The following is a 27766-nucleotide window of genomic DNA, read 5'->3' as shown; positions in this document are numbered from 1 at the left end:
GATCTTTTTTTACTATTAATACTGTTTTAAAGACAACTTTTAAAATATTTGGTAAAGGAAAGGGGAAAAATTGGAGGTGGAATTGTTTCCTCATTCTTAGAAGTCTTCCTAAAGCAGCAGAAAACTGGAGTTAAATAAAATATTCCCACAGAATGGAGCATTCTAGTTAAATGACTTTTCTGGCTGTTCAACACTGAACAAGAAAATCCATATTCATAAACATCTGAATTTTTTCTTCTCCTTAGGTGAGTCCTGTCCAAGGACTCTGATGGAATCTTCCTCTGAGCACCTTACAGTGTTTTATGCTCACTGGATCTAAATCGATTCTGAGGGCACCTTGTAAGTTTTGCTGTTCCTTAGCCCATAGAAGTGGAATGTTAAAAAGAAGTCTAAGAATTCTAGTTAGTTGGATTTAAGCTAATTGAAATCTAACTAGAATCAAATGAAACCCATAAATTTAGGAGCAGTAAATTTAAATCCTATCTGGCACTGAGTTAGACTCAAGATGAAGAACAATGAAACAGAAGATGTCAACACAGATTTCCATGAATTATAATCTGATGGCGTGATAAAAATTTATAAAAACACACACTTTTGAAGTAACTTGAGGACAATCACAAAGTAATATATAATAGGTTATTTTAGGTATTTTAGGTAAATCAATCCTTTAAAAATATTTTAATATCACTTTCAAATAAGCCATAATATTTTGAAGATGAGCCTATCCAAGGAAATGTAACTTAAGTGTAATATTTTAAAGAAATTTCTTTTCAGAAAATATATTTACATTCACTTTGTATTGATTTCTTACCAGTCACCTGACAGAGTGCAATAGTTTAACAGGATTTCTGAGCAGGACTCACCTTACGTTTGAGGCATAAATCAAAACAAGTATTTTCTTAAGGTGACTGGAAGGTATAATAAAATTTTATAATATAAAATATACCATATACTACGGTAAATGGGATTGATTCCTTAATTTCTCTTTCTGACTTGTTATTGTTAGTATACAGGAATACAAGTGATTTCTGTATATTGATTCTGTATCCTGCAACTTTACTAAATTCACTGATTAGTTCTAGTAATTTTCTGATAGTATTTTTAGGGTTTTTATGTACAGTATCATGTCATTGGCAAATAGTGAGAGTTTTACTTCTTCCTTTGGACTCTGGATTCCTTTTATTTCTTTCTCTTCTCTGATTGCTGTAACTGGACTTCCAAAGCTATGGTGAATAATAGTGGTGAGAATGGGCATCCTGATCTCACCATTGAGAATGTTTGCTCTGAGTTTGTTGTATATGACCTTTATTATGTTGAGGTAGGTTCCTTCTATGCCCACTTTTTGAAGAGTTTTTACCATAAATAGGTGCTGAATTTTGTCAAAAGCTTTTTCCACATCTGTTGAGCTGATCATGTGGTTTTTATCTTTCAATTTGTTAATATAGTGTATCACATTAATTGATTTGTGTATATTGAAGAATCCTTGTATCCCTGGGGTAAACCCAACTTGATCATGGTGAATGATCTTTTTAATGTGTTGCTGAATTCTGCTTGCTAGAATTTTGTTGAAGATTTTTGCATATGTATTCATCAGTGATATTGGCCTGTAACTTTCTTTTTTCATGATATCTTTGTCTGGTTTTGGTATCAGGGTGATTGTGGCCTCATAGAATGAGTTTGGAAGTGTCCCTTCCTCTGCAATCTTTTGGAAGACTTTCAGAAGGACAGGCATTAGCTCTTCTCTAAATTTTTGATAGAATTCCCCTGTGAAGCCATCTGGCCCTAGATTTATGTTTTTTGGGAGATTTTGATCACAGTTTCAATTTCAGTGTTTGTAATCAGCTTGTTCATACTTTCTATTTCTTTCTGGTTCAGTCTAGGGAGCTTGAACTTTTCTAAGAATCTGTCCATTTCCTCTAAGTTGTCCATTTTCTTAGTATATAGTTGCTCATAATATTCTCTTACGATCCTTTGTATTTCTGTGTTGTCGGTTGTAACCTCTCCTTTTTCATTTCTAATTTTGTTGATCTGATTTTTCTCCACTTTTTTCTTGATGAGTCTGGCAAATGGTTTGTCAATTTTGTTTATCTTCTCAAAGAACCAGCTTTTAGTTTTATTAATCTTTACTATTTTTTCTTTCTCTTTTTTTTTTCATTTATTTCTGCTGTGATTTTTATGATTTCTTTCCTTCTTTTGACTTTGGGATTTTTTTGTTCTTCTTTTTCCAGCTGCTTTAGATGTAGAGTTAGATTATCTATTCAATGTTTCTCTTGTTTCTTGAGGTAGGATTGTACTGCTATAACCTTCCCTCTTAAAACTGCTTTTTCTCATCACATAGGTTTTGGGTCATCCTGTTTTTGTTGTCATAAAGGAGGCAAGAATATACAATGGGAAAAAGATAGTCTCTTCAATAAGTGGTGCTGGAAAAACTGGACAACTATGTGCAAAAGAATTAAATTAAAATACTTCCTAACACCATACACAAAGATAAACTTGAAATATATTAAAGACCTAAATATAAGACCAAAAACTATAAAACTCTTAGATGAAAACATAAGCAGAACACTGTATGACATAAATAATAGCAAGATCATTTATGACCTACCTCCTAGAATGGAAATAAAAACAAAAATAAATAAGCAAATGGGACATAATTAAGCTTAAAAGCTTTTACATAGAAAAATAAACTATAAACAAGGTGAAAAGACAACCCTCAGAACGGAAGAAAATAGCAAATGAAACAACTGACAGAGAATTCATTTCCAAAATGTACAAGCCACTTACACAAGTCAATACCAGAAAAACAAACAACCCAATCAAAAAGTGGGCAAAAGACCTAAACAGCTATTTCTCCAAAGAAGACACACAGATGGCTAATAAACATGTAAAGAGATGCTCAACATCACTCATTATTAGAGAAATGCAAATCAGAACTACAATGAGATATCACTTCACCCCAGACAGAATGGCCATAATCAAAAAATTCACAAACAACAAGTGCTGGGGAGGGTGTGGAGAAAGGGAACCCTCCTACACTGCTGGTGAGAATGTAAATTGATACAGCCATGGAAGACAGTATGGAGAGTCCTTTAAAAACTAGGAATAAAGTCACCATATGACCCAGCAATACCACTTCTAGGCATTACCCTGAGGAAACCAAAACTGAAAGAGACACATGTACCCCAATGTTAATTGCAGCACTACTTACAATAGCCAAGACTTGGAAGCAACCTAGATGTCCACTGACAGATGAATGGATAAAGAAGCTGTGTACATATACACAATGGAATATTACTCAGCCATAAAAAAGAACACATTTGAGTCAGTTCTAATGAGGTGGATGAACCTAGTGCCTATTATACAGAGTGAAGTAAGTCAGAAAGAGAAAAACAAACATCGTATATTAACATATACATATGTCACCTAGAAGGATGGTACTGATAAATCTGTTCATAGAACAGCGATGCGGACACAGACATAGAGAAAAGACTCATGGACAAGGGTGGGGGAGAAGAGGGAGAGGGTGAGATAAATGGAGAGAGTAGGATGGATGCATATACAATAGCAGATGTAAATAGATAGCCAATGGGAATTTGCTGTATGACTCAGGGAACTCAGGGCTCTGTAATAACCCAGAGGGGTGGGAATGGGTGGGAGGTGGGATGGAGATTCAAGAGGGAGGGGACACATGTACACCTATGGCTTCCCTGATAGCTCAGTTGGTAAAGAATCTGCCTGCAATGCAGGAGACCCTGGTTCGATTCCTAGGTCGGGAAGATGTACTGCAGAAGGGATAGGCTACCCACTCCAGTATTTTTGGGATTCCTGTGTGGCTCAGCTATAAAGAATCTGCCTGCGATGCAGAAGACCTGGGTTTGATCCCTGGGTTGGGAAGATCCCATGGAGAAGGGAAAGGCTACCCACTCCAGTATTCTGACCTGGAGAATTCCATGGACAGAGGAGCCTGGTGGGCTATAGTCCATGGGGTCGCAAAGAGTCAGACACGACTGAGTGACTTTCTCTTTCATGGTTAATCCATGTAGATGTACAACAGAAATCAAACCAATATTGTAAACCAATAATCAATCAATTAAAAATAAATATTTTTAAAAATATATACCATATACTCATGGAAATGATATATTATAAAGATAAAAACAATCTCCTAAGGGAATAAAAAAAAAAATCCCTATAGCCTATGGCCCTACAGAGGAAAGTTGCTTGGAGCATCTGAAAGAGTAAGTTTTTAAGTTTCTTGATTCTTCCTTAGAGTATCTAGTATAAGGACAAGCATACCACAGTAGCCTCCCAGTAAATCTTAACTGAATATACTGAACATGCTTAATTATAAATGTTTTTTGAATAAAGAAAACTAGGCCACTACAGAGACAATTTTTTCACGGTTCTATTTCTATGTCACATGAATCGAAAAGGGGCTGTTGGCCAAATTCCCAAAAGAAGGGAGATCATGTTTGCTGATGGGGGCACCACTGGCAGCTATATAGTAGTCAATCTACCTCCCGGGCTTTCGGTCATTAAGGTCCAGGATAAATTTGAACATTTAAATCACTTAAGAACAAATAAGACCACTGTCATCATTTTGTACCACTGTCTTCTGCCAGAAATCATTCTAAAGAAACAAAATCAAGAAACCCTACCCGAACAAGCTTTTCTGAGTCCCCTCTCCATTTGCTGACAATGGTAGATGCCGAAATATTAAAGAAGGTGGTTTTGCATTCCGTAGCCACAGCTTTGGCCAGTAAAGTCTTTCCTGTACCTGGAGACACATGTGGGTGAAACATGAGCGACCCTCGAACTCCATCCCTCTGCTGATAGACAGAAGACAGTCACACAAGCAACACAGGAGGTGGGTACAAAGTGCGTGCTGCCCCAGTCCCGAAGGGAAGACAGATGGGGCAACTCATCCTCTGCACACTCGCTTCACACCAAGATCACAGCAGAAAGATCACTTTACCTGGAGGTCCGTAGAGCAGCAGTCCTTTCCAGGGGGAAAGAATTCCTGTAAACAGCTGTGGGTACTATGGGAGCAAGGAACAATGATGAGGTTTGGTACCTGCAGGGCAGCCTGCACACCCTCAGCTCAGGCAAGCTAGGGGAGCTAGGGTGAAACACATGCAACTCTGGGCCAGCCCCTCCTTTTTTAAGACTGGCTCTCTCTCTCTGTATACACACACACACAGACACACACGAGTATCTAATTTATCCCAATTTGACTTTCACTCTTGATAGGATGCATGGCCGAATTTTTATGCTTTTTAAAAAAGCAGTTATTTTAAGGAGAAGAAAGGCATTTATAGGTACTATCCCCTCCATTACAGTAGTCACTTCTCACATGCAAAACGTTATTTCTCCCAGAGTTCAAGAAGTCTTTTGAATGTTGTGAAGCAGGTACGCTCTTGAAGATGACAATTTTTTTAAAACCAATATGGAAAGGTGTATGTGAGTAAAGTTCAACATTATGGTGAAGCCTGATTTGGAAGTTGAGAACATGCAATGCATAATACGTAATGAGACACCGACCCCAAACAGGACACGCATGGGCTTCAGTGAATCTCTCCTGTTAGTTCTAATTCAAACTATCTGGAGTTGGTAAAGGACAAGAGAGAAGGAAAAGGAATAGCAAAATTATAACTAGCTATTAGCTTCTTGCTGACGCTAATTCAAAATCTCGACGTCATATGGAACTTCAAATACCATGGCAACAACACATCCAGAGAGTCTCAATGAGATGCCCTAGCCTTTTGCACAAGAAGATTTGAACAATGGAGCCACTCAGAGGAAACAGGGAATACCTTTCTACTTACTCTAACCACCACTGCAGTTCCTCCCCCACATGTCTGAACACAGGAAGGAAGAAAGGAAAGACAGTCCAAACTGATTGATTTTGTCCCATTCGAATAGAAGCAGCCAAAAATCAGGGCTGCAAGGGTTCAGGGGTAAGAATAAATAGGTTATTCAAGAAAGTAAATTTGTAATCCTGACTGCAGGAGATCACCAAAAATGGCCACTAATTATTTGCAGCTCCTTACATCAAGAGGCAGAGGATATTTCTCCACCATTTGAATCTGGACTTGGACCTCATGAATTTAGCCAGTGGGGCATTAGTAAGTAGAAGAAGAGATTTGAAAATACAAGGTGTATGAAAAGAGACATGGGAAAGGCTCAGCGATTGGGCCCTTTCTTGCTTCTGTCCGGGAACTTGCTGCCACCACGTGAACAAGACTGGGCTCTCCTGCTGGAGGATGAGAGGCAGAGAGAGGCCACAGGGACCCTGGTGACCCCAGCTTTCCCAGCCTCTCCATCTTCTCCAGCCAGACTGGCTGATACCCCAGACATGTGAGTGAGCCCAACCAACATCACACGGAAAAGCGTAAGCTGGCCCTGCCGAGCCCAGCCCCAAATGCCCACCCACAGAACTGCTGCAAACAAGGAAATGATTGTGGTTCTAAGGCACTAAGTGTTGGGGTGGTCTGTTATACAGCAAAAGCCATGTGGTACACTGACCTCATCGCACTGCTGTAAACCAAACATGTAGTCTTGCTTTCTATTTTTCTTCCTGTTCAGTATCAAACCGGTCAATCCTAAAGGAAATCAATCCTGAATATGCACTAGAAGGATTGATGCAGAAGCTGAAACTCCAATATTTTGGCTACCTGATGCGAAGCACCAACTCATTGGAAAAGACTCTGATGCTGGGAAAGATTGAGGGCAGGAGGAGAATGAGGAGACAGAAGATGAGATGGTTGGATGGCATCATCGACTTAATGGACGTGAGTTTGAGCAAGCTCCAGGAGATAATGAAGGACAGAGAAGCCTGGAGTGCTGCACTCCACGGAGTTGCAAAGTCATACGTGACTTAGTGACTGAACAACAACAACACTGACCTCACCGCCACTGGTGTAAACCAAAAACAGAGTCTCGTTTTTCTATTTTTCTTCCTGTTTAGTGAGCCACTCTGCACAAAGATTTGTTAGGAATAAGCAATGAGCACAACTCAATGGCTCTACTAGCTGGTGTCCTGGAAGCAGCTGTCTAGTCTTTACAACCAGCCGAAAGCAAAGCCCCCAGTGATGGGAGTTCTGGGGGCGAGGTGGGGGGAAATCCATGCAAACACAGTCAGATGCTCTCTCCTATGGCAGGTATTTTCACTATAATGAGTATATTTAGGGAGGCAAGCTGATAGTAACTGACTAATCATATATACTACAGAGTCTTAGATCTTAAATTACCTCTTAGAGAAGACCCCTGCCTTCAACCAATATGTAACATGATTTCAAATGGCCTAGAACAGACAGAGCCTTGGTACTCCAGTATTGACAAAATACTGTGACATAGGCAAAAAGTTAATGTATGCCCAGTTAACACATGAAAAGATGTTCAACATCACTAATTATTAGAGAAATGCAAATCAAAACTATAATGAGGTATCACCTCACACCAGGCAGAATGGCCATCATCAAAAAATCTACAAACAATAAATGCTGGAGAAGATGTGGAGAAAAGGGAACCCTCCACTGTTGGTAGGAATGTAAAATGAGAATGGATACAGCCATTATGGAGAACAGTATGTAGATTCCTTAAAAAACTAAGAATAAATCTACCACATGACCCAGCAACCCCACAACTGGGTATATACCATGCAAAAACCATAATCGAAAAAAACACATGTACCCCAATGTTTATTGCAGCACTATTTACAATAGCCAGGACATGGAAGCAGCCCAGATGCCCATCAACAGATGAATGGATACAGAAGATGTGGTATACACATACAATGGAATATTACTTAGTCCTAAAGAAGAATGAGTTTGAGTCAGTTCTAGTGAGGTAGATGAACCTAGAGCTTGTTATACAGAGTGAAGTAAGTCAGAAAGAGAAACACAAAATATAGGATATTAACACGTGTATATGGAATCTAAAAAATGGTACTGAAGAATCTATTTGTAGAGAATGGACCTGTGGACACAGTGAGGGAGGGAGAGTGGAACAAATGGAGAAAGTAGCATCAACATATCTACACTATCAGGTGTAAGATGGATAGCTGGTGAGAAGTTGCCGTGTAGCACAGGGAGCCCAGGCTGGTGCTCTGTGAGGACCTGGGGGATGGGATGCGGGGAGAGAAGGGGAACTCGGGAGGGTGGGGATGTATGTATAATTATGGCTGATTCACACTGTTGTACGGCAGAAACCAATACAACGTTGTAAAAAAATTTTTAATATATTTAATTTTTAAAAAAAGAAAAAAAGTCAACTTGTGAACAGAAAATCACCCTTTTTCTTTCTGATAGGTGTGCTTGCCAAACGGATAATGAACAGAAATTGGGCCTCCCAAGAGGCCTCCCATCCTTACCCTTATAGGATACACAACAGCTTCTTTGACTAACTGCTTGGCTGCATCGAGTCCAATAATGTCATTCCACTTTATGTTTGGATTATGGAGATAAATGTCCTGCAATGCATATTTGATCATTCTGTTAAAACGAATGTTCTCCTTCACAACTGTAATAAACACAGGAGCAGCAGAATACTTGACTTGCAATAGGACAAAAAGTGCTTGTGATAAAAAAACTTTTCATATTCGATACATATGTATGTACATATTATAATTTGAGGTTAGTTCACCAAAGGGATGCCATGAAAATATTTAATGATTTTCCCTGAAGAAGATATTCATAATATAATACTGTACTTTTAGGGTTAAAAAAAAATCTCCTAGGGACTTCTCTGGTGGTCTAGTGGTTAAGATTCTGGGCTCCTGTCCATAGAATTCTCCAGGCAAGAATATTGGAGTGGGTTGCCATTTCCTTCTCCAAATATATATACGCACACAAAATAAAGGGCTTCCCAGGTGGCTCAATGAAGAATCCAACTGCCAATGCAGGAGATGTGGGTTCAATCCCTGAGTTCGATCCCTGAGGTCAGGAAGATCCCCTGGAGGAGGAAATAGCAACCCACTCCAGTATTCTCACCCAGAAAATCCCATGGACAGAAGAGCCTGGTGGGCTACAGTCCATGGAGTTGCAAAAGAGTAGAACATGACTTAGTGACTAAACAACAAAAATACAAAATAAAACTTACCAAAAAGAAAAAATCTCCAAACAATGGAAAATACCTGTCTTCAGTCAATAACAAACCATGCTGATTTACAACCATAATCAAACGAGCTACAGAACATGCCTACAAATTACATTAACCTTTTAATCCGAAACATAGTTCCAAGCTGGTGCCTGGCCTCTCTCCTGCTCCTTGATCTCAACAACACTTTCTAATTTGCTACATAAAAGAGATAATGCTCCTCTGAAACCAATTTCTCTTTTTCCCTAGTGATTGCTCCCTACTTCCATCAGGAGCAATTGCTTCTACGAAATCCAAGGAAGCCAACAACCAAGTGAAAGTACAATTTTCCCCTCACAGAGGAGAGCCCGTAGCAACCACGGAGGGTAATCAATTAAGGTAGGTTTTACTGATAACTAATTTGCAGTCTCCAAACTTCAATTTCACAAGATGCTCAGAACAGTCACTCAGGGGCTTTTCTCAGTGGAGCTGTACTGGGCAAACTGAATGTCTAGAGTGTTACAGCAAAAAGAAAAAAAAAAAAAAACACCCAGCTCCCTTCCATAGTCATTCTGAGTGACTACAGAACAATCTGGAAACTAATTTTATATTTATTTAATGTTTTAAAAAGTGATATATGCACATGATTCAAAAACATAAAACCAGGGACTTCCTTGGTGGCCTAGTGGTTAAGAATCACCCTCTCAATGCAGGGGACGTGGGCGTGATCCCTGGTCTGGGACGGAGACCCCACATGCCAAGGCACAACTAAGCCCCAGAGCCAACAAAGCCCAAGTGTCGCAACTACTGAGCCCTCACACTGCAACAAAGGATCCCTCATGATGCAGTGAAGATCCTGTGTGCCGCAACTGAGACCCGGTGCAACCTAATAAATAAATAAATAAATACATATATAATATGTACAAACATATTTTTAAAATGCTGGTGAGATGTTATGCCCCCACTCGGTCCCCCATCCTCCCAGGTCCCTCCACAAGGGGTGACAACGTTTCTTAGAGAAACTCTTTACGCAGGTGATTTTGATAGCGCGTGATATGTAGGATCCATTCCTAGGTGAGATGACAAAGGTCTCAGTCTTCCCAAATCTTGGGAGAACCACCCCGTCTTGAAAGGACCAGCCACTCATTCTTATTACCACACTTCCTTAGGAAAAGCTTTGCACACAATGGGCTTTCATTGGAGTTCAAGGCGTCCAGTCCATCGGTAACAGCAGTATTTCTTGCCCTCATCAAGCATTGACACTGAATTCCACGTGGTAGTGTTTATAATTTCCCAGTAGGAAGTTCCTCCTTATCTCAATCAAAAGTTATCAGAACTCAGTAGAACTGCCTCAGCGGGTGGTGAGCTCCCCGTCCCTGTTGGCTTTCAAGCAGAGTCCGTATGACTGCCTCTCACAGTTCCGTAGAAAGGATTCCAGGTGGAATCATTTCAGGCCACTTCTACTCCACAACTTTATCATCACTAGGCACGGTATCCTTTTGCAAAGACAGTAACAAGCCTTGATTTGGGAGTATAACAGTATTTTCCTCTGCTCTCTTACGCATCCTAATTACCGTAGCCTGGCTCGACCCCTCATCCTCTCACTGATAATAACTTCTGAGCTGGTCTTCCTATCTCCATTTCTTTGATGGCCTTCCACACTGTCATTAGAACAAGCTGTCTAAAAGCACATTTGATTATCCCATTCTCCTGATGGACGCCTTTCAGAGACTCTCCGTGTGATAGAGACTGACCCCACCTCGGGGACAGTTCACAGCACCCTTACACGCAGGAACCCCGGCCTCGCTCTCCAGTCCCTTCTCCCACCGTTTCTTACGGTGTTTCAGTTGGTTCCCCAGAAGCACTGCATAAGCGCTACCACTCACTTGTCTGTACCTCTGCCCAGAACGCCTCCCCCCGCCCTCTTCTACTCTTCCTCACGGGCTGTTTCCTGTGTCTCTTCTTCCCTAAGAAGATACAGATCCTTTCCAGCTACCATTCACCTTTGTGTTTCCAGCTACCATTCACCTTTGTGTTTCCAGCTGCCAGCACATGCCTGACACACCAGAGGCATGCAGGGGACACCTTGCTGGGCTAAATGGAGACCTGGGGGAACTTAATGACCTCAGAGCAGCTGTGCAATTTTTGCATCATTTTAAACATCCAGGAAGGAGCCTGCCTAGCTTTCAGTCTTTCATTAAATATGAGATCGCTGGAGATTAGAAAAATCTCCTGTAACTCAGGAATCTATTCTGTTACCAAGGAACTTGCCCCAAGTCACAGAGTGAGAAAGAGGAGGATCTAGAAATCAAATCCAGGTCAACCTATTTCCGAGCTTGTGTCATCAACCACTAGATTTCACTGCCTTTAGGTCCTGGGAGGCCAACGTTGAAAAAAATCAGTCATGTGGATGGTAAGATCTTTCCTACTAATTTGTTTCTTCATGAAAATTTCCAATTATGAAGCCAGACTCCTGACATCTCTATTTCTAGGCTTAGACTGTTTAAACAAAACACAGACGTGCTCTCTCCTTCTCTAAGGGGCTTTCTTTCCTTAACTCTTGGCTTAGCTCTGAAACCTTTCACCTGTCCCTTCCTTTCTAAGTCCTTTTCTCTTTGGGTTTTCTTGGCCTCTATAGTGAGATGGTGGGCTTTTTGTATTGTAATTTTATGATTCTATAATTTATTCATCATGCATTATTGTGCCTCTAAACAATATGAGTGCCTTCGCAAGTGGGGGCACTTTATAAATAAATGATCATATTTATTGTTATTAATAAAAGCAGCAGCCCACAATGCTCCTGGAGCCCCAGTCTGCCTCTGTAAATTTGTGAATTGAATATCAGATCTTACCCGGCTCACCATGGCTGCCAATTCTCGCATCTCACTGTTCATGCCAATAAATGCACTCAGAGGTTTCAACAGTCGTTCCTGATGATGAGAGTAGAAAGCCTCACGTTACAATATTGCTTCATCACTTAGGAAGGAAAACAGGGCACAGAGCTCCATGACACAAATGGTGGCAGATCGCTGTGACCTTTAACTGGATCTCAAGGCTCCTCTGGACTCAAAATTATATTCCAGAATTTCATCTGGATTTTGGCAGTTTGCAAGATGAATGTCCCATCCTAGCCACTTACCGAGGGGTCTGGGTTACAGTCGAAGCTGTTCAAGCCAAGTTCACTGGTTGCTCCTTTGATGGCATCTGTGAGCAGCCCTTGGAAGTCAATGACTGGGCCCTGAAACGGAGTAATAGTTATTGCAGCGGCCATTAAAACAGGAGGGGAGACTATCCTTATTAGCTCAGCTTCATTAAATCAAGACACTTTTATGTACCATGGTCTGCAGTACAAACTTAAAGTGAAGCTTTAAGAGGAAGCTATGCTAATAATGAACAAGATGATTTCCTCAGATTGGGGCACTCCAGGAAAAAAAAACACATTATAAATAAATTTTCACAATGAAGTTGGCTTGAATAAAATTCCTGAGCATTTATCAGTTTCCTACGTGTCCACTTCCCCTGTATCATCTTCCTTTTAAAATATTCAACACATGGGAAGAACTCGTTGGCACAAGAATAATGATAGTTCCTATTTACTGACTATACTGTACCTTCACCACTCAGGAGAGTGCCTGGCACAAATCAGGTGTGTGAGGTACCTACTGTGGATTATTGTCAGTTCTTATAACACTTCTGCTAGTCGGGAGCGGCATCCTAGTTTCACAGATGTGGAGGTAAGCCTAGAGAAGCAAAATGATCTACCCAGGGTCACACAGCTACAAGGGACTTAAGACCAGTATTCAAACCCAGATATCTGTCTCCCATACCCAGACTCCTTCTGATGCCACTGTCCCCCCTAGAAGAAGCAGGAAAAAGCAAGGATACATGTCAAAATTAAATAACAATAACAGTAGCCAACACTTAGTGTTTATCGTGTGCTCTCTGTTCATTATGACATTGGAGGTGGACACTATGACTATTTCCATTTCACAGATGAAAGAAATGAGAAAGATCTAAAAACTTGCCCAAGAATCACAGTCAGGAAGGTGAGAAGTGGGATTTGAACCTAGGCAGGCTGACTTCAAAGCTGGTGCCTTGAGAACAACACACCCAGTAAATTTGCAGGGGGACGTGGGTGTTGCGAGCTTTGGAGGCTCTGAGATTGGGCCCCTCTGAGATGACAATGGAACACCTGCTTTTGGAGATGGGCCCCTGACAACAAGACCTTATTCAGCTCATGAAATGCTAGGGAGAAACTGTCCACAATTTAACGTGAGGGCATTTCTGCTGCAAACAGAATTTATAGCCAGATTCCTTCAAAGGTTAAGTGTTGGATTAAATAGCCCCTTCCTTGACCTGATCAGAAATATCCATTCATAACAACGTGCAATGTTCATAAGAGCAACTAATGCTGCAACACTGCTGCGCACAAAAGTGACTGGAAAACATGATGAAGCTAGTAACAGTGAGCAGGGAAGTACTTCTTTGTGGGCGGTGCTGATTGGAATGTGTCACCTCCAGCAATCACCCATATAATTGAGGCCCTAAAAGGAGCCAGTTCCCCTTGATTTCCAGAGAGATGCTCCCCATTTCCCTTCAGACACACACACCCAGTGTTTAGTTTGCCTGAGAAGAGCTGGCTAGAGGTGAGTCAGCAGTCCCATAGGATCGAAGAAAGAAGTAACTCTGAAAGGAATCAGTCCTCAAAGTTACAGTCAAGAGAAACATACTGGTGTAGATGCTGCTTTTTATTTCCAAGTGACACATTTTTACCTACCTTTAAGCCTACAGCTACCCAAACTGGGTCTTTTCTGTTTGAGAGACTATTACATACGAATCAGGACATGAAGTTCATTAGGAAAGCAGTAGAAATAGCTATCGAGGACAAGATCAACCTTATATCAACTGAGGTTCGCATGAAATTACATTCAAATCTGGAGCCATATCTCCAAGGAGAAAGGGACACTGTTAGTCAACTCCCACTGACAGGGCAGAAAGGAATGAATGTGAGGCCACAACTCCTTAAATAATGTGGGACAGTTTATCACTGTAATCACAGGATTTTTAAGCTGAAAGGAACCAAGACATCTCTTCCAAACTCCGCAATTTACAAATGGGAAACTGAACCCCTTGGAGATGGAGCCATTCATTCAAGTCCACCCATCCAGAAGGGAGACCCGGTCCAGCACTTCAGGGTTTCATCCTCAGCCCATCTCTTCCCAGTTCACCCCATAGCCAACCTTTGATAATCACATATTACCTTACCTGTCTGACAAATGTAACACTCAAAATTTTTCATTTTCAAAAAGAAAAGGGAAATTCCCCATTCAGCGTTTGGGTTCATGAGTCCCACTTACTTTTTGTGGACGGACGTTTCCTTCTCCACTGCCTTTGTTGATTCCAGATATACTTAAGCCGAAGTCAGCACTCTCTTTGTGAGTGTGATGGACAACTTCCTGGAGAAAGAGGAAAACAGTAAGAAGTCAGCAACAGAAAGCAATTTTGAGATGCTGGCCGCAGCTGCCTGTCCCGTCATCCCAAATCCTTCTGCAAATGGGGACCTCCATGTATGATTCTGCCACTATTGTGCAGACCCAACAAGATGAATAAACTCTGCTTGTGCTGGGTGGGAGAGCTGTTCCAGGAAGCCACGGGCTCTGAGCCCCACAAACAGTGGAAGAAATGGCCGGGCCTCCACCCATCTCCACTCACAGACCTTTTTTTTTTTCCTGGGACCAGAGGTGTTTGTGGCCAGCGGTGGCTGAGTTTGGAAACACAGCCAAGTCAATAGTCAGCCAGCCTCCTGCGGGATTCATCCTGCCCCCTCCCCCTTTACCTCGCTTCCACCTGAGCCAGTCTACAATGGCCAGGACCACACAACCCCCTTGAAGATGAGAAATTCCCTCTGACCAACTCAGTTGTGAGATAATGACTTTCTATCCCCTGGACAGCTCTGACATGCATTCTTCCCATTCCTCTTCACCATTTCCATCGGTCCTCTTTCCTTTAAACCTGGTTGGTATGTTTTGGTCCTGAACCGAAGGTTCTCAGCATGGATTTCACTCATCTGTTGGGCTCTCTCTCCTCTTGCTTGCCCATCTCTCCCCCTAGAAAGCCCAGTGTGGAGGTCTGGGTTAGCGACCCACCATATGTGCCTTGGAGAAACCCAACAGGAGACTTGAAGCCCAGCCACACCAAGACCACCCCAACGTACACTTACGATCCCAGGGACACCCTGTGGGACAGGACGCTCTGGCGCCGCCAGCTTCCTCGAGGGGAAGACTGAGCCTTGTGGGAACCAGGCCCTCCTGCTTTGACTGGGCCTAGGATTCATCCCTCAAGGCCTGTCGCCCAGCACTCAGACCAGCTGAAAGTTTGTGGGGAGGAAGGAGTCCTCCTTCCAAGTGCTGGAAGAAACTCTATAACTGAACAAAATCAAACTGTCCTCAATGAACAAATAAAGGTGACTACTTCCTTGGGGCTGTTTCTCAGCCACCTGCAATGGTACCAGCGCCAAGCAACGCCGTCCCAACCTGTTTAGGATGCTCCGTGTGGAGGGGCCTGGCGTCCCCGGGCTTTCCCAACGTGGTTTTGGACCGCGGCCTCTGCTGGTTGATCTTGGGAAGATTCTGACAACTGTCGGTCATCACCCTAGGGCAGGGAACAAAGACCTTGGAGGAAATCCTGTTAACTGAATCTGAGATCGCAAACCCCTCACATAGTGCATTTAAAGAGAGCTCTGGAAAGATCTGCAGGCACAAATCCATCTGGACCATCCTCCCACCCAGTCCAGCCCAGCCCTGTCCATCTTCAGTCTACCTCCCAGGTCTAAGGCGGGGCTAGAGGGTCCACCGCCTCCTCTCATGACACAACCTCTCATTTCAATAACTATTTAGATATAAGATTATGTACAAATGCCACGCATCATTTTTCTAGTTACCTTTCCTAAAGCCAACAATTTGCCACCCAACCTCGATGGGTGCCATGTATAAACAGCTACCCAGAGAGGAGCTGAAGAAACCCCCAGCTGCCCCATGCCACCCTGCTCCAGGCCTAAAGGAACAAGGCGCTCCCAGACATTCGTTCACAGAGCATTCTGCCAGATACGGAGTGCTGAGGAAGTTCCAGGGATGGACCTGTGGCTGAAAAGCAAGCAAGTTTCCTTACGCATTCCAAAGCTGCCTCTTAAAATGCTTCTCACTGTTTCTGTTCACAAGTAGTTATCATCTATTACCAGAGTCTGACTAGCTTTATGGAAACTATCAAGGAAAGAACAACACTTTGGTGAAAACAAAGAGACTGTTCGGAAAGAACTGCACAAAGCAAAGGCAGCCTCAGGCTGAGGGTCCCCGTGACTGTCACAGTGAAGTAGGCTCGGGCTCTGCGGCTCTTTCAATGACACCAAGGGTCTTCACTTATAAGAGATGAGGTGTCTTAGTCCCTTCCTTCTCAGGCTGTGGACAAGGGACTTGAAGTCACAGAGCAGGGAGTCCAGTGGGGCTCACAAAAGCTCTTGAGGGCCCAATGAGTTACCTACGATCACAATCTAAGTTTTCTTCTTTTAATTGCGTCGTAAGATTTTTTAAAAAAAAATTTGCTCATGGCCTGAGTGGTTGTGTGGTCTCTATCGGAAGTCCACTGCCACTTTTCCCTGAGGTCTGGGCTTTATGTTATGCTATGTTAAGTCGCTTCAGTCGTGTCCGACTCTGTGTGACCCCATAGATGGCAGCCCACCAGGCTCCCCCGTCCCTGGGATTCTCCAGGCAAGAAAACTGGAGAGGGTTGCCATTTCTTTCTCCAATGCATGAAAGTGAAAAGTGAAAGTGAAGTCGCTCAGTTGTGTCCGACTCCTAGTGACCCCATGGACTGCAGCCTACCAGGCTCCTCCGTCCATGGGATTTTCCAGGCAAGAGTACCAGAGGGGGTTGCCATTGCCTTCTCCGGAGGTCTGGGCTTGACTGTAATAGCAAAGAGCCACAGGTCTTGATGGCCCGCAGCTGTGCGGTCCTGGGCACTTTGTGAACAGGCTCTGCCGACAGGGGTGTGGCCCAGAATGAGAGGAGAGGAACGCAGGAGACACTGAAGCAAGTGAGGTTGACACTCTTCTGTGTCAACCCAGAAGGGTCAGATACCATGACTCCCAGATGAGACTTGGATTTGAGAAGCTGGAGAAAGAAATATAAGGTGAGTGTGAGAAAAGGAGAGGAAGAGAAAGACCTAATTCCCTCCACACTGTCAGGACATGTGATCCGGGATACAACAGAGAAATGACCTTTACGATTTGAAAAGGAAAAATATTTCTGGGGAAGTGCTTACTATGTTCTGGGAACTCACTATGTGTCAGACTCTTGCTCCAAGCTTGTAAGTGGCAGAGCCAGGAATTGAACCTGGATCTTTTGGTCTCTGAGGTCCATACTTTTCATACCACCTAGCCTAGAAAGAAAAGCATCGGCGGATGCAATTCTTGGTGGTAAAAGCAGAGAACTGACAGACATTGGTCCATGTCCTGGCCGTCTGCAACATGAGAGGAGCCCATGGCTGCCCCCCGCCAGGGTCACAGGACCATGGTCTGATATTGCTGGTCAGCAGACATGGAGCTGCACTGGAGAATCTTCTGGAAACGGATCCCACAAACCCTTGAGTTGAGTTAGTCAAGAAGAATTACCATTTACTTTACCTTCTGGTCTTCCCTCCACTTCTTTGAGGTAAATTGCTTTCTGCTGTGGCAAAAAAAAATATCAAGAGGAGAAGGAAAATTAAATTTTTAGGAGAAAGTGATTTTTCAGGTATGTTTGTCCTTTTACATTGTCCTTAAAATCTGTGCTACGTGCAAAATTGTAAGCTATTCTCATCTAGAGAGGAATGGAATTATCAGCAAAGCGAAAGAAGCCCATGCTTCTCAAGCATTTCCACACAAAGATCCCAAAGGCCTCAGAAGATATTAAACGTATTGGAAGACCACAGACTCGATGGCAGCTCCAGTGTGGGCTGCTTTATAGTTACCATTTCATTAAGTTTTCATGAACTTGACACTGTTTTGCTGTGGTCCCTGGGACATGGCTCAGACAGTAAAGAATCTGCCTGCAGTGCAGGAGACCTGGGTTCGATCCTTGGGTCAGGAAGATCCCCTGGAGAAGGGAATGGCCACCCACTCCAGTACTCTTGCCTGAAGAATTCCATGGACAGAGGAGCCTGATGGGCTACAGTCCATGGGGTCGCAAAGAATTGGACACGACTGAACAACCAACACTTTCACTTTTACTTTCTGGGACACCAGAATGGAACACTTATCAGTCATACCCTGCCCGTTTACCTTAAACTAAAGACATTGTGTCCAATATCCCAGGAGAGTGTGGTTCCAAGCTAGAACTAGCATTAAAATCAAGTCATGTCAGTAGCAGTCCTGGTGGCCCAGTGGTTAGGAGTCTCTGCTTTTTTTCTGCCAAAACTCAGATCCAACAACCAGCCAAGGATGTAGAGGTATGAAAACTATACTGGAAGCACAGTAGATAAAACCTCTCTCGCTCTCTCGGACCCCTTCCAGCTCTGTGATTCAGCCCTGGCTATTTTTAATTGACGTTCCTTTTGGTTTCCTGGTCCCTACATGAAATGTTAAAGTCTGTGGCTTAACAAGTGCCTTATAAACAGGACAATGATCTCCCTTGGTTTATAATTACTTCCCCTACTTACAGACTTCTAAGTCAATGTCACTACAAAACACAGGGCCCTAACTTTAGATCTTTCCTCCAGCCAGCCTCCTAGACTGCTAACCTATACTGGGTCTTTGCATTATATTGATCATTATCTGGATTGATGGCTTTCAAAAGCATTTCATTATCTATACATGAGCTATTAGCCTCAGCAATACTCATTTTCATGTTATTTTCAAGATAGGTAATAGGTCTTCCCAACAAGAAAAAAAGTCTTCTGTCATTTATTGTCTTCCAATAGCTCTTTCCATCTCTAAAGAAATGAAAGTAATGTTGATCTTCTAAAAAGTTCCTGTGACACGCTGGGGTTCTTGCTTTCATTGCCCTAAATCATACAGTCCTCAAGCAAATGCCAACCAACATGACAAAAAGGGACATCAGTGTCCAGACGATCATGTTTAAATTGTCTGCACTGGATCTAAAAGAGGCTACAGAATCCTTCTGGTTTATTCTTTCAGTGTAGGGTGGGGGACATCCTCTATCTGGGAATAAAATGAGGAAGACACACAGAACTTAAAGATGAGATAGCACCTTACTTCTAGAAAATAGCCATGTACCTGTGTCTGATGCCTTTTTGACAATTTTGGGGTATTTCTGAAATTTTACAAAATAATAGCTCTCATATTCCATCAAAATAGTTTCAAGATCAACGTTGTCACAGACTTGAAAGCGTCGTAACCCCATTTTAGTTTCTTGCTCCAAAGCATTGGCTGCATCAATATATCTGGCCATTTCACAAAAGAAATAAAAAAATTAACTCTAGGTAAAGAGAATAAAGGCAAAGTTCAAAGAAACTCAATACAAATAGTAAGCTTATATTAAAGAGTACATTAAACAAAAACTAGAATATACGAGGTTTGCCTATATAGTAAGGAGCTCCATCACATAGGTTAAGTATATCCATATAACTGTCTTTCAAAACATTTTGGGGACTTCCCTAGTGGTCCAGCAGCTAAGCCTCTGCACTCCCAATGCAGGGGGACTGGCTTTGATCTCTGGTCAGGGAACTAAGCGTTCACATGCCATAACTAAAGATCCCACATGTCTCAACGCAGATGGATGATTCCAGGTGTGGAACCTAAGACAGAGCATGGCCAAGCAAATACATACATAAAAATTAAAAAGATATTTTGGAAGTACTTAAAAGTCAAATAAGTAAATCAACTAAGAAAATGTCTTATAATTTACTTTTACTCATGTTTAGCCAAAGATGGTTATTTGCCCAACTTGCTTACTTCTTTATTTACTAGTATTCATTTCAGGTAACATTTGATAAAATCCCAGTTTAACCACAACAGGCAAGGCTTGCCATCATTGAAGTAACTCAAAAGAATATGTCATGTGCTCTGAAGGGGATTCCAAAAATCTGTTGATTAACATCACTAAGGAAATTTAGTATAAGAAAATGTCTTCTACTTGGATGTACTGTTTCTGATCCTTTCTTCACTGGTCACAGGTTATACCACCAGGTTCCTCTGTACGCATGTAGTGTCGTCACCAAGGGTTCCTCACTCATTTTAACCTGGTCAGTCGTAAGGCTGTCTGACTTAGGTGGTCTTAGCAATAAAAGCAAGCTCCTTGTCTCACAATCCTCTGAAAGTGGAAAAACTCTCTGGTTTTAATCTGAGTCCTCAACCTCATTTAAAATCAAAAACTCTCTCCTGAAAAACGTACAAATACACAGAAATTAGCATATAATTTCAGGAACTCATCCAAGAACCTCAGATTAAGGACCCCAGTTAGAGTTCTTTCTCTTTGATTTCAAACCTGGGAACAAAATAGAGGAGAAAACTTTCTTTTTTTATTATGCTTTCTTCTGTGTTCCAGATTCAGATCAGTTAGAGGACTAAACTTTCTTAAAAGAGCTTGCCACGACTATTTCCAGTACCTTGCTTATTTTAAATAACTTGCAAACATCAATCAATCAGGTCAGTCAGCTTCTATACTTATCAATGGCTCATCAGGCTTCTACCCTATGTCTTAATACCCATTTTACATAGAAAAAAACTAAATCCATTTTTATTAATAATTTTTTGCTTAGTATGATGTAATACATGCTCATTTAAGAAAAAACTAGACAATATAGATAAGTCAAAAGAAAACTGCACTGCTCAGAGGCAATGTTAACATTTTCTCTCTTTCCAAACGTTTTTAAAATGACTAGATACACATATACTTACATATATGTACTTGTTTGGGGGGGAAAAAAAAGATGGGAACATACATTAGAGATGGCCTGTATATAAAGACTGCTTTCCTGACATCACATTCTGAACACTTTCCAGGATCACTGAGTTCTGACTTAAACATGATAACAATAGATGATGGCAGGGCCCATATTTCCTAAGCTAATTGATCAGGGAAACAGGATTTTTTTTTTTTTTTCCATTCCATGGGGCATGTGGAGTCATAGCTCCCCCACCAGGGATCAAACCTGTACTCCCTGCACTGTGAGGGCAAGGTCTTAACCACTGGACCACCAGGGAAGTTCCCAGAGCTATGTCTATGTGTTCCTGTTCCACTGTTTGGGCTTGAATGAGGTCTGAATTTAACAGAGTTGGTAGGAGGAGCTACTGGACATGAGACAATACCACAAAGCTGCTGCTGCTGCTAAGTCGCTTCAGTCGTGTCCGACTCTGTGCAACCCCACAGTCGGCAGCCCACCAGGCTCCCTCGTCCCTGGGATTCTCCAGGCAAGAACACTGGAGTGGGTTGCCATTTCCTTCTCCAATGCATGAAAGGGAAAAGTGGAAGTGAAGTCGCTCAGTCATGTCCAACTCTTAGTGACCTCATGGACTGTAGCCTACCAGGCTCCTCTGTCCATGGGATTTTCCAGGCAAGAGTACTGCAGTGGGGTGCCATTGCCTTCACCGTGACTTTAGCATAACTTTTATCAATTACAGATGCAAGAGGCCATCTTGTGGCAGAAAGGGGAAATGCATGCTTTGTAAACAGTCAATTCTTGAGGCCGTAATAGCACCTGCAGGAGAGAGGATAGCTATGTGACTTTTGTCTTTTTGTTTTTACAGTTCTCCTTTCTGATACAGTTTCTAGAACACACAAAAAAATCAGGAATTACCTGTGTGAATGGCTGTGTCTTTCTTTCCAATTATTTCACCCATCTACCTGCTAATAAGTTCCTCAATGGCTGTTCGAGTAACACTTATCAAGCATCTATTAATACACTGCTCATGGTGTTGGGGTCTTGTAAGGTGAGTTCTGGTTTATAAGGATCAGTGAATCTGTGAAGGCAGCATTTGTCCCAGCGTTCCATGGAAAACTAGTCCCTAAAGATGGCCTAAGGAAAAATGAGTGCCTTGGCCAAATTGGTTTGCAAAGCCCTGAATACTGTGACTTTAGTACAGATATTCCCATTGTATGTAAATTAGAGGATCTGAGAAGTCACGAAATAAAGGAGCCTGTCTAACCCAGTTTAACCCAATGTTCGCCAAGCTTACTTGACCATAAAGCTCATTTGAAGTCATATCAATTAACCTTCTGCAGAACGACTATTGTAGAGTTCTAGGCACTTAGAAAACACTGTCTTGAGGTAATTTAACTCAGAGTTTTTTGAATGGAGCTGAGATTTTTATTGGAAGATAATGAAAAATGGGTCAAACCCACATTTTTAACTGCTTTAAGTCCTTTGCTGAACCAGGCTGTATATTAGAAAAATAAAATCCAGCTTGTACCTCCTCCACAGTAAAAGTAAGCAAGGACTCATATACGCTCACTTGGTGTCAGGCGCTACTCTAAGCATGTCATATATTTAATCCTCATAATAAAAACATGTGCGTGATACACATTATCTTCCATTACTCCATTTTACAAGCAAGAGAACTGAGGGACAAAGAAAGTAAGTAGATTGCCCAGGGTCACTGGTTGGCAAAGAGTAGAGTGGGCATTTGAACCAAGGCGGACTGGCTCCTCCATCAAGGCAGAGCCTCTTGATGAAGGTAAAAGAGGAGAGTGAAAAAGCTGGCTTAAAAGTCAACATTCAAAAAACCAATTTCATGTCATCTGGTCCCAATCCTTCATGGCAAATAAATGGGGAAAAAGTGGAAACAGTGGAAGATTTTATTTTCTTGGACTCCAAAATCGCTGTGGACGGTGACTGCAGCCATGAAATTAAAAAAAGCTTGCTCCTTGGAAGAGAAGCTATGGCAAAACTAGACAGCATATTAAAAAGCAGATATCACTTTGCCGACAGAGGTCCTATAGTCAAAGCCATGGTTTTTCCAGTCATAGTCATGTGAGAGTTGGACCATACAGAAGGCCAAAGAACCTAATGCTTTCGAATTGTGGTGCTAGAGAAGGTTCTTGAGAGTCCCTTGGACAGCAAGGAGATCAAACCAGACAATCCTAAAGGAAATCAACCCTGAATATTCATTGGAAAGACTGATGCTGAAGTTGAAGCTCCAATATTCTATCTACCTGATGTGAAGAGCTGACTCATTGGAAAAGACCCTGATGCTGGGAAAGATTGAAGGCGGGAGGAAAAGGGGATGACAGAGGATGAGATGGTTGAATGACATCCCCGACTCAATGGACATGAGTTTGAGCAAACTCCAGAGATAGTGAAGGATAGGGAAGCCCAGCGTGCTGCAGTCAACAGGTGGCAAAGAGTCAGACATGACTTAGCAACTGAACTACAACAATACTGGCTCCTGAGTCTGTGTTTCTACCCTGCAAGCCCTTCCTACCACACCAACCCGCCAGCCCTGGTTTTAGAGCAGATACTTGGCACTACACTGCCCTTGGAATTGTTTTCCACCAATGAATGGTGAAAACTGCAGGGCAACCCACTGCTCACATGCATACTGCCTGGCTCGTCAACTGCTCTTCTCCGGCTCTGGCGTCCACCCGCTTGCTATGTGGGGACACAGAGATTCAGCAGTTGAGCATCACCTGATTGGCCTGCCTGCCAACTAGGCGTGGGAGCGAGGAGGGATTCATTTCTCTGGCCTAAGACCGGTGATGATGTGGAAAGAATGAGCCATTTTCTCAATAGAATTTAAACCCCCAACACCAAAAAAAGAGAAGTATCTGATAAAACTGTGTTTCAAAGTAAATGGACAGAAATGTTTGTTAAAGATGATGCAGTTTACCATGAGAGAAAAGGCCATTTCCAAAATTGAGATGTTAAGGTATTATGAAAAAGGCCACATTTTGTAATTGAAGATCTAATGTGGTCAGTCCTGGGGAGAAATCAGACTACTCAGTAACAAAGTTTGTTCAAAAGTGCTGTTAAAAAAATTTTTTCTGGGACTTCCCTGGTGGCACAGTGGGATAAGAATCTGCCTGCCAATGCAGGGGACTCAGGTTTGATCCCTGGTCCGGGAAGATTCCACATGCCATGGAGCAACAAAGCCCGAGTGCCACAACTACCGAGCCTGTGTACTGCGACTGAAGCCTCCTCTGCAACAAGAGAAGCCACCTTCATGAAAAGCCTACGCACTGTAACAAAGAGTAGCCCCTGCCTGCCGAAACTAGAGAAAGCTCTCACAAAGTAATGAAGACCCAATGCAGCCAAAAATAAGTAAGTAAACAAAAAGAATTTTTAAATGCTGTGTTGACTTAGTGAACAAACTTATGGTTGCTAGGAGGAAGGGGGAGAGGGATAATTGGGGAGTTTGGGATGGTCATGTAAACACTGCTATATTTAAAATGGATAACCAACAAGGAACTACTGTGTGGCAAATGGAACTCTGCTCAATGTTATGTGGCAGCCTGGAGGGGAGAGGATTTTGGGGAGATTGGAGATATGTATAACATATGGCTGAATCCCCTTTGAAGTTCACCTGAAACTACCACAACATTGTTAATCGGCTATACTGCAATATAAGATAAAAGTTTTTTTAAAATGCTGTGTTATAATCCATCACCAAAATGCATGCCTCTGAAATTTTTCCCCCCTCCCCCCCAAAAAAAACTTCCATGATAAAGATTCAAATCTTTAAATAACAAAAGAATGCTTCAATACAGCTGTAGAGATTTCATTTTCTGACTTTAAAAAGCCATCTATTTTTTTTAACTCAAAAATTATACCCCAGATACATTTTGATTTTCCTGAGGTTATCCTCAAACAAAAACAACTCTTCCACACCAGAGCAGAGGAATCAGACTCTGCAAGACTTTGGGGGCGAGACAGGCCTGAAAAGTGCCCCCACTTAGAACCAGGAGACTTCCAGCAAGTTCCTAGATGCCCCTAAGCATCTAAAATTTCTTCAATGTAAAAGGGGGACCCTAATACTACTTCCCTTAGAGCTTAGAAGAAAAATTCCTCAAGGTGTCTAGAACGGTTATTCCCCTTGGGAGGGCGCTAGATTTATTTAAAACAGCTGCTGTTGGCACAGTTGGGTGAAACAAGCATCAACTCTCACTTTAGCCCCAGCCACCTCCTACCCTCTTCAGTTTGCCTTTCTACCTCAACAGGAGGGTTACTAGACTCTCAGCTACAGTAGATCTCCTATTTCACGGACAGCTATGACGTTTATCAGAGGAAGAGATGCTCATTAAGTCTTCTGGGAAAATAACAGCAGCTGGCTGGTTCTTTGTGCTCTAAGGAAAGGTTTCTCCATCGGGGCATGACTGACATCTGGGGCTGTCCTGTGCATCTGAAGGGCGTTCAGCAGCATCCCGGCCTGTTCTCACTAGATGCCAGTACACCACTCAGAAAGACTCCAGACGTCGCCAAATATCCTCTCAGTGGTTCTCCGGGTTGAGAACCACTGCTTTAACCCAAAAGTTTTCAGCCAAACCCTGAAACCTGAATATTTTCTTCCAGGCTGAAAATTTTAAAAGGAAAGGAAACTCTAAAGAGCAGCCTTCGGGGACTTCCCTGGTGGACCAGTGGTTGAGACTCTGAGCTTCCAAAGCAGGGGGTGTGGGTTTGATCCCTTGTTGGGAAACTGAGATCCCACATGCTGTGCAGTACACCAGCCAAAATAAAATAAAAAATTAATTAAAAAGAGGAGCCTTCAGATACTTTGTAGTCTCTCTCCCTCTCCCAACACCCAGCATATCAGCAGTCTTCACTGTAAGTGCTCGCACATTTTTTTTTCTTTTCTAGTTGCACAGTCATGTCACCCCATGGACTGTAGCCCGCCAGGCTCCTCTGTCCATGGAATTCTCCAGACAGGAATACTGGAGTGGGTTGCCATTTCCTTCTCTAATGCTCGCACATTTTTAAATGAGGTAGGTGGCCAAACTCAAATGCTTCCCAATTTCCTCTCCCAGTGATCAAGTGGGCATTGCCCAGGAAAGAGGGTTGAGTACAAGTCATCCAGGTAAATACAAAACCTTTATTTTGAGGGAAGGAAAACTGAGGAGTAAGATTGTTATCTTTGTATGTCAGCAGTGGGACTTCAGAAACCTTATTAAAAGGCCTTCACCATCTTCAAACCTGAATGGGAAAGGGCAAGTATCCATGAACTGGGTAGCTTTGATAATAAAATTTCTTTAAATGCACCATGTGAAAAATATCTAGATAAATGAGACAATAAAAGTATGTGTCTAGGTTGCTGGAGGTGGGGTGGGGTCACTGATAGGTAGGGCACAAGAGATTTTTAGAGCAGAGAAGCTATTCTGTATGATACAAGGGTGGATATGTGACATCATGCCCTTGTCAAAACTCGTAGAACTATACAACACAACAGTGAACTCTGACGTAAACTACAGACTTTAATAATAATATATCAATATTGACTTATCAAGTGCAATAAACATACCACACCAATGTAAGCTGTAACAGCACACTAGGCAGAGCGGGGGATTGCTGATATATGGGAATTCTTGCCCATATACCAGAAATTTCTGCTCAATTTTTCAGTAAATAGAAAATGGCTCTAAAAAATAAAATTATTAACTGCTTTTAAAAGTGTGTATCTGGAAAAGCAGAGGTCAGAGAAAGAGAGGAAGCATCTCTGTAAATATCTGTAATGTAACATACCCTTCTTGTGTTAAGTAATGCAAAATCAAAATCAGAAGGTTTTTTCGTCGTGCTTCTGTCCTCATCTCGCACTGTGAACAAAAAAGAAAATGCAGATGGGATGACAATGAAGTATAACACTCCTTGTACAGCAGTAAACCCTCGAAGGTAATTGTAACCTGTCAAAAGCAAGAAGCATAGCTTAAAGGCTGCAAGGTAGTTTGGGGTCTCTAAGGATATATAAAGTTGTTTTTCCATTGTTATTTTCTTCTCAGAGCTGCCTTCTCAATTGTAAACTGAAGGTACAATGATCTCAATTGGGATTGCACTTGACTAGTTCACTTCTTACTGCCAAACTAATTGGCATTTTATTGCTTATCACTGCAAAAGAACAAATACACACATTTATTTAGACCAGGTGAAGGAAAGTAATGTTAAAAGATAAACTCTTTTGCAACCCTATGGACTATAATTGGCCAGGCTCCTCTGTCCATGAGATTTCCCAGGCAAAAACACTGGAGTGGGTTGCTACTTCCTTCTCCAGGGGATATTTGAGACTCAGGGATCAAACCCGCATCTCCTGTATTGGCACACAGATTCTTTACCACTGAGAAACGAGGGAAGCCCTTAAACTCACCCAAAATCCCACCCAGACCCTGCACAAACATGGAGATGATGTTTGGTAGAAACCAACATGATATTGTAAAGCAATTATCCTTCAATTAAAAATAAATAAATTTAAAAAAAATGTGGAGATAAGTTCCAACAAACCACTCAGGGGAACCCTACCCGGGCATTTAGAATATCTTCTTGAGTGCTGCTACTGCTAAGTTGCTTCAGTCGTGTCCGACTCTGTGCGATCCCATGGACGGCAGCTCACCAGGCTCCGCCGTCCTTAGGATTCTCCAGGCAAGAATACTGGAGTGGGTTGCCATTTCCTTCTCCAGTGCATGAAAAGGAAAAGTGAAAGTGAAGTCGCTCAGTCGTGTCCGACTCGTAGCGACCCCATGGACTGTAGCCTACCAGGCTCCTCCATCCATGGGATTTTCCA

General features: G+C 42.3%; 1 protein-coding gene across 21 annotated transcripts in view; it reads right to left on the bottom strand.

Moving 5' to 3' along the window:
- KATNAL2 (katanin catalytic subunit A1 like 2) overlaps positions 1 to 27766 on the bottom strand; it is an 82521-nt gene that overhangs the window by 29347 nt on the left and 25408 nt on the right. For 10 of the 21 annotated variants that reach the window (XR_014075132.1, XM_081563434.1, XM_081563435.1 and 7 more), the window contains exons 2-11: positions 26737 to 26807; positions 19343 to 19509; positions 17753 to 17795; positions 15609 to 15726; positions 14433 to 14531; positions 12215 to 12313; positions 11928 to 12005; positions 8372 to 8470; positions 4976 to 5039; positions 4659 to 4777 (exon numbers count right to left, since the gene is read on the bottom strand). Coding sequence is in view for 20 of the 21 variants with exons in the window: in XM_081563434.1 (XP_081419560.1) it covers positions 4659 to 4777; positions 4976 to 5039; positions 8372 to 8470; positions 11928 to 12005; positions 12215 to 12313; positions 14433 to 14531; positions 15609 to 15726; positions 17753 to 17795; positions 19343 to 19509; positions 26737 to 26807 (957 nt within the window). In the remaining variant the exon portion in view is untranslated. The remainder of the gene's footprint in view (positions 1 to 4658; positions 4778 to 4975; positions 5040 to 8371; positions 8471 to 11927; positions 12006 to 12214; positions 12314 to 14432; positions 14532 to 15608; positions 15727 to 17752; positions 17796 to 19342; positions 19510 to 26736; positions 26808 to 27766) is intronic. The other 11 variants (XM_081563436.1, XM_081563437.1, XM_081563443.1 and 8 more) reach the window with 3 other exon arrangements.

This window comes from Giraffa tippelskirchi, chromosome 14 (genome assembly GCF_054371585.1).
Source record: "Giraffa tippelskirchi isolate mGirTip1 chromosome 14, T2T-mGirTip1v1.2.pri, whole genome shotgun sequence".
NCBI lineage: Eukaryota > Metazoa > Chordata > Mammalia > Artiodactyla > Giraffidae > Giraffa > Giraffa tippelskirchi.
This window is presented reverse-complemented; position numbering and strand designations above follow the sequence as displayed.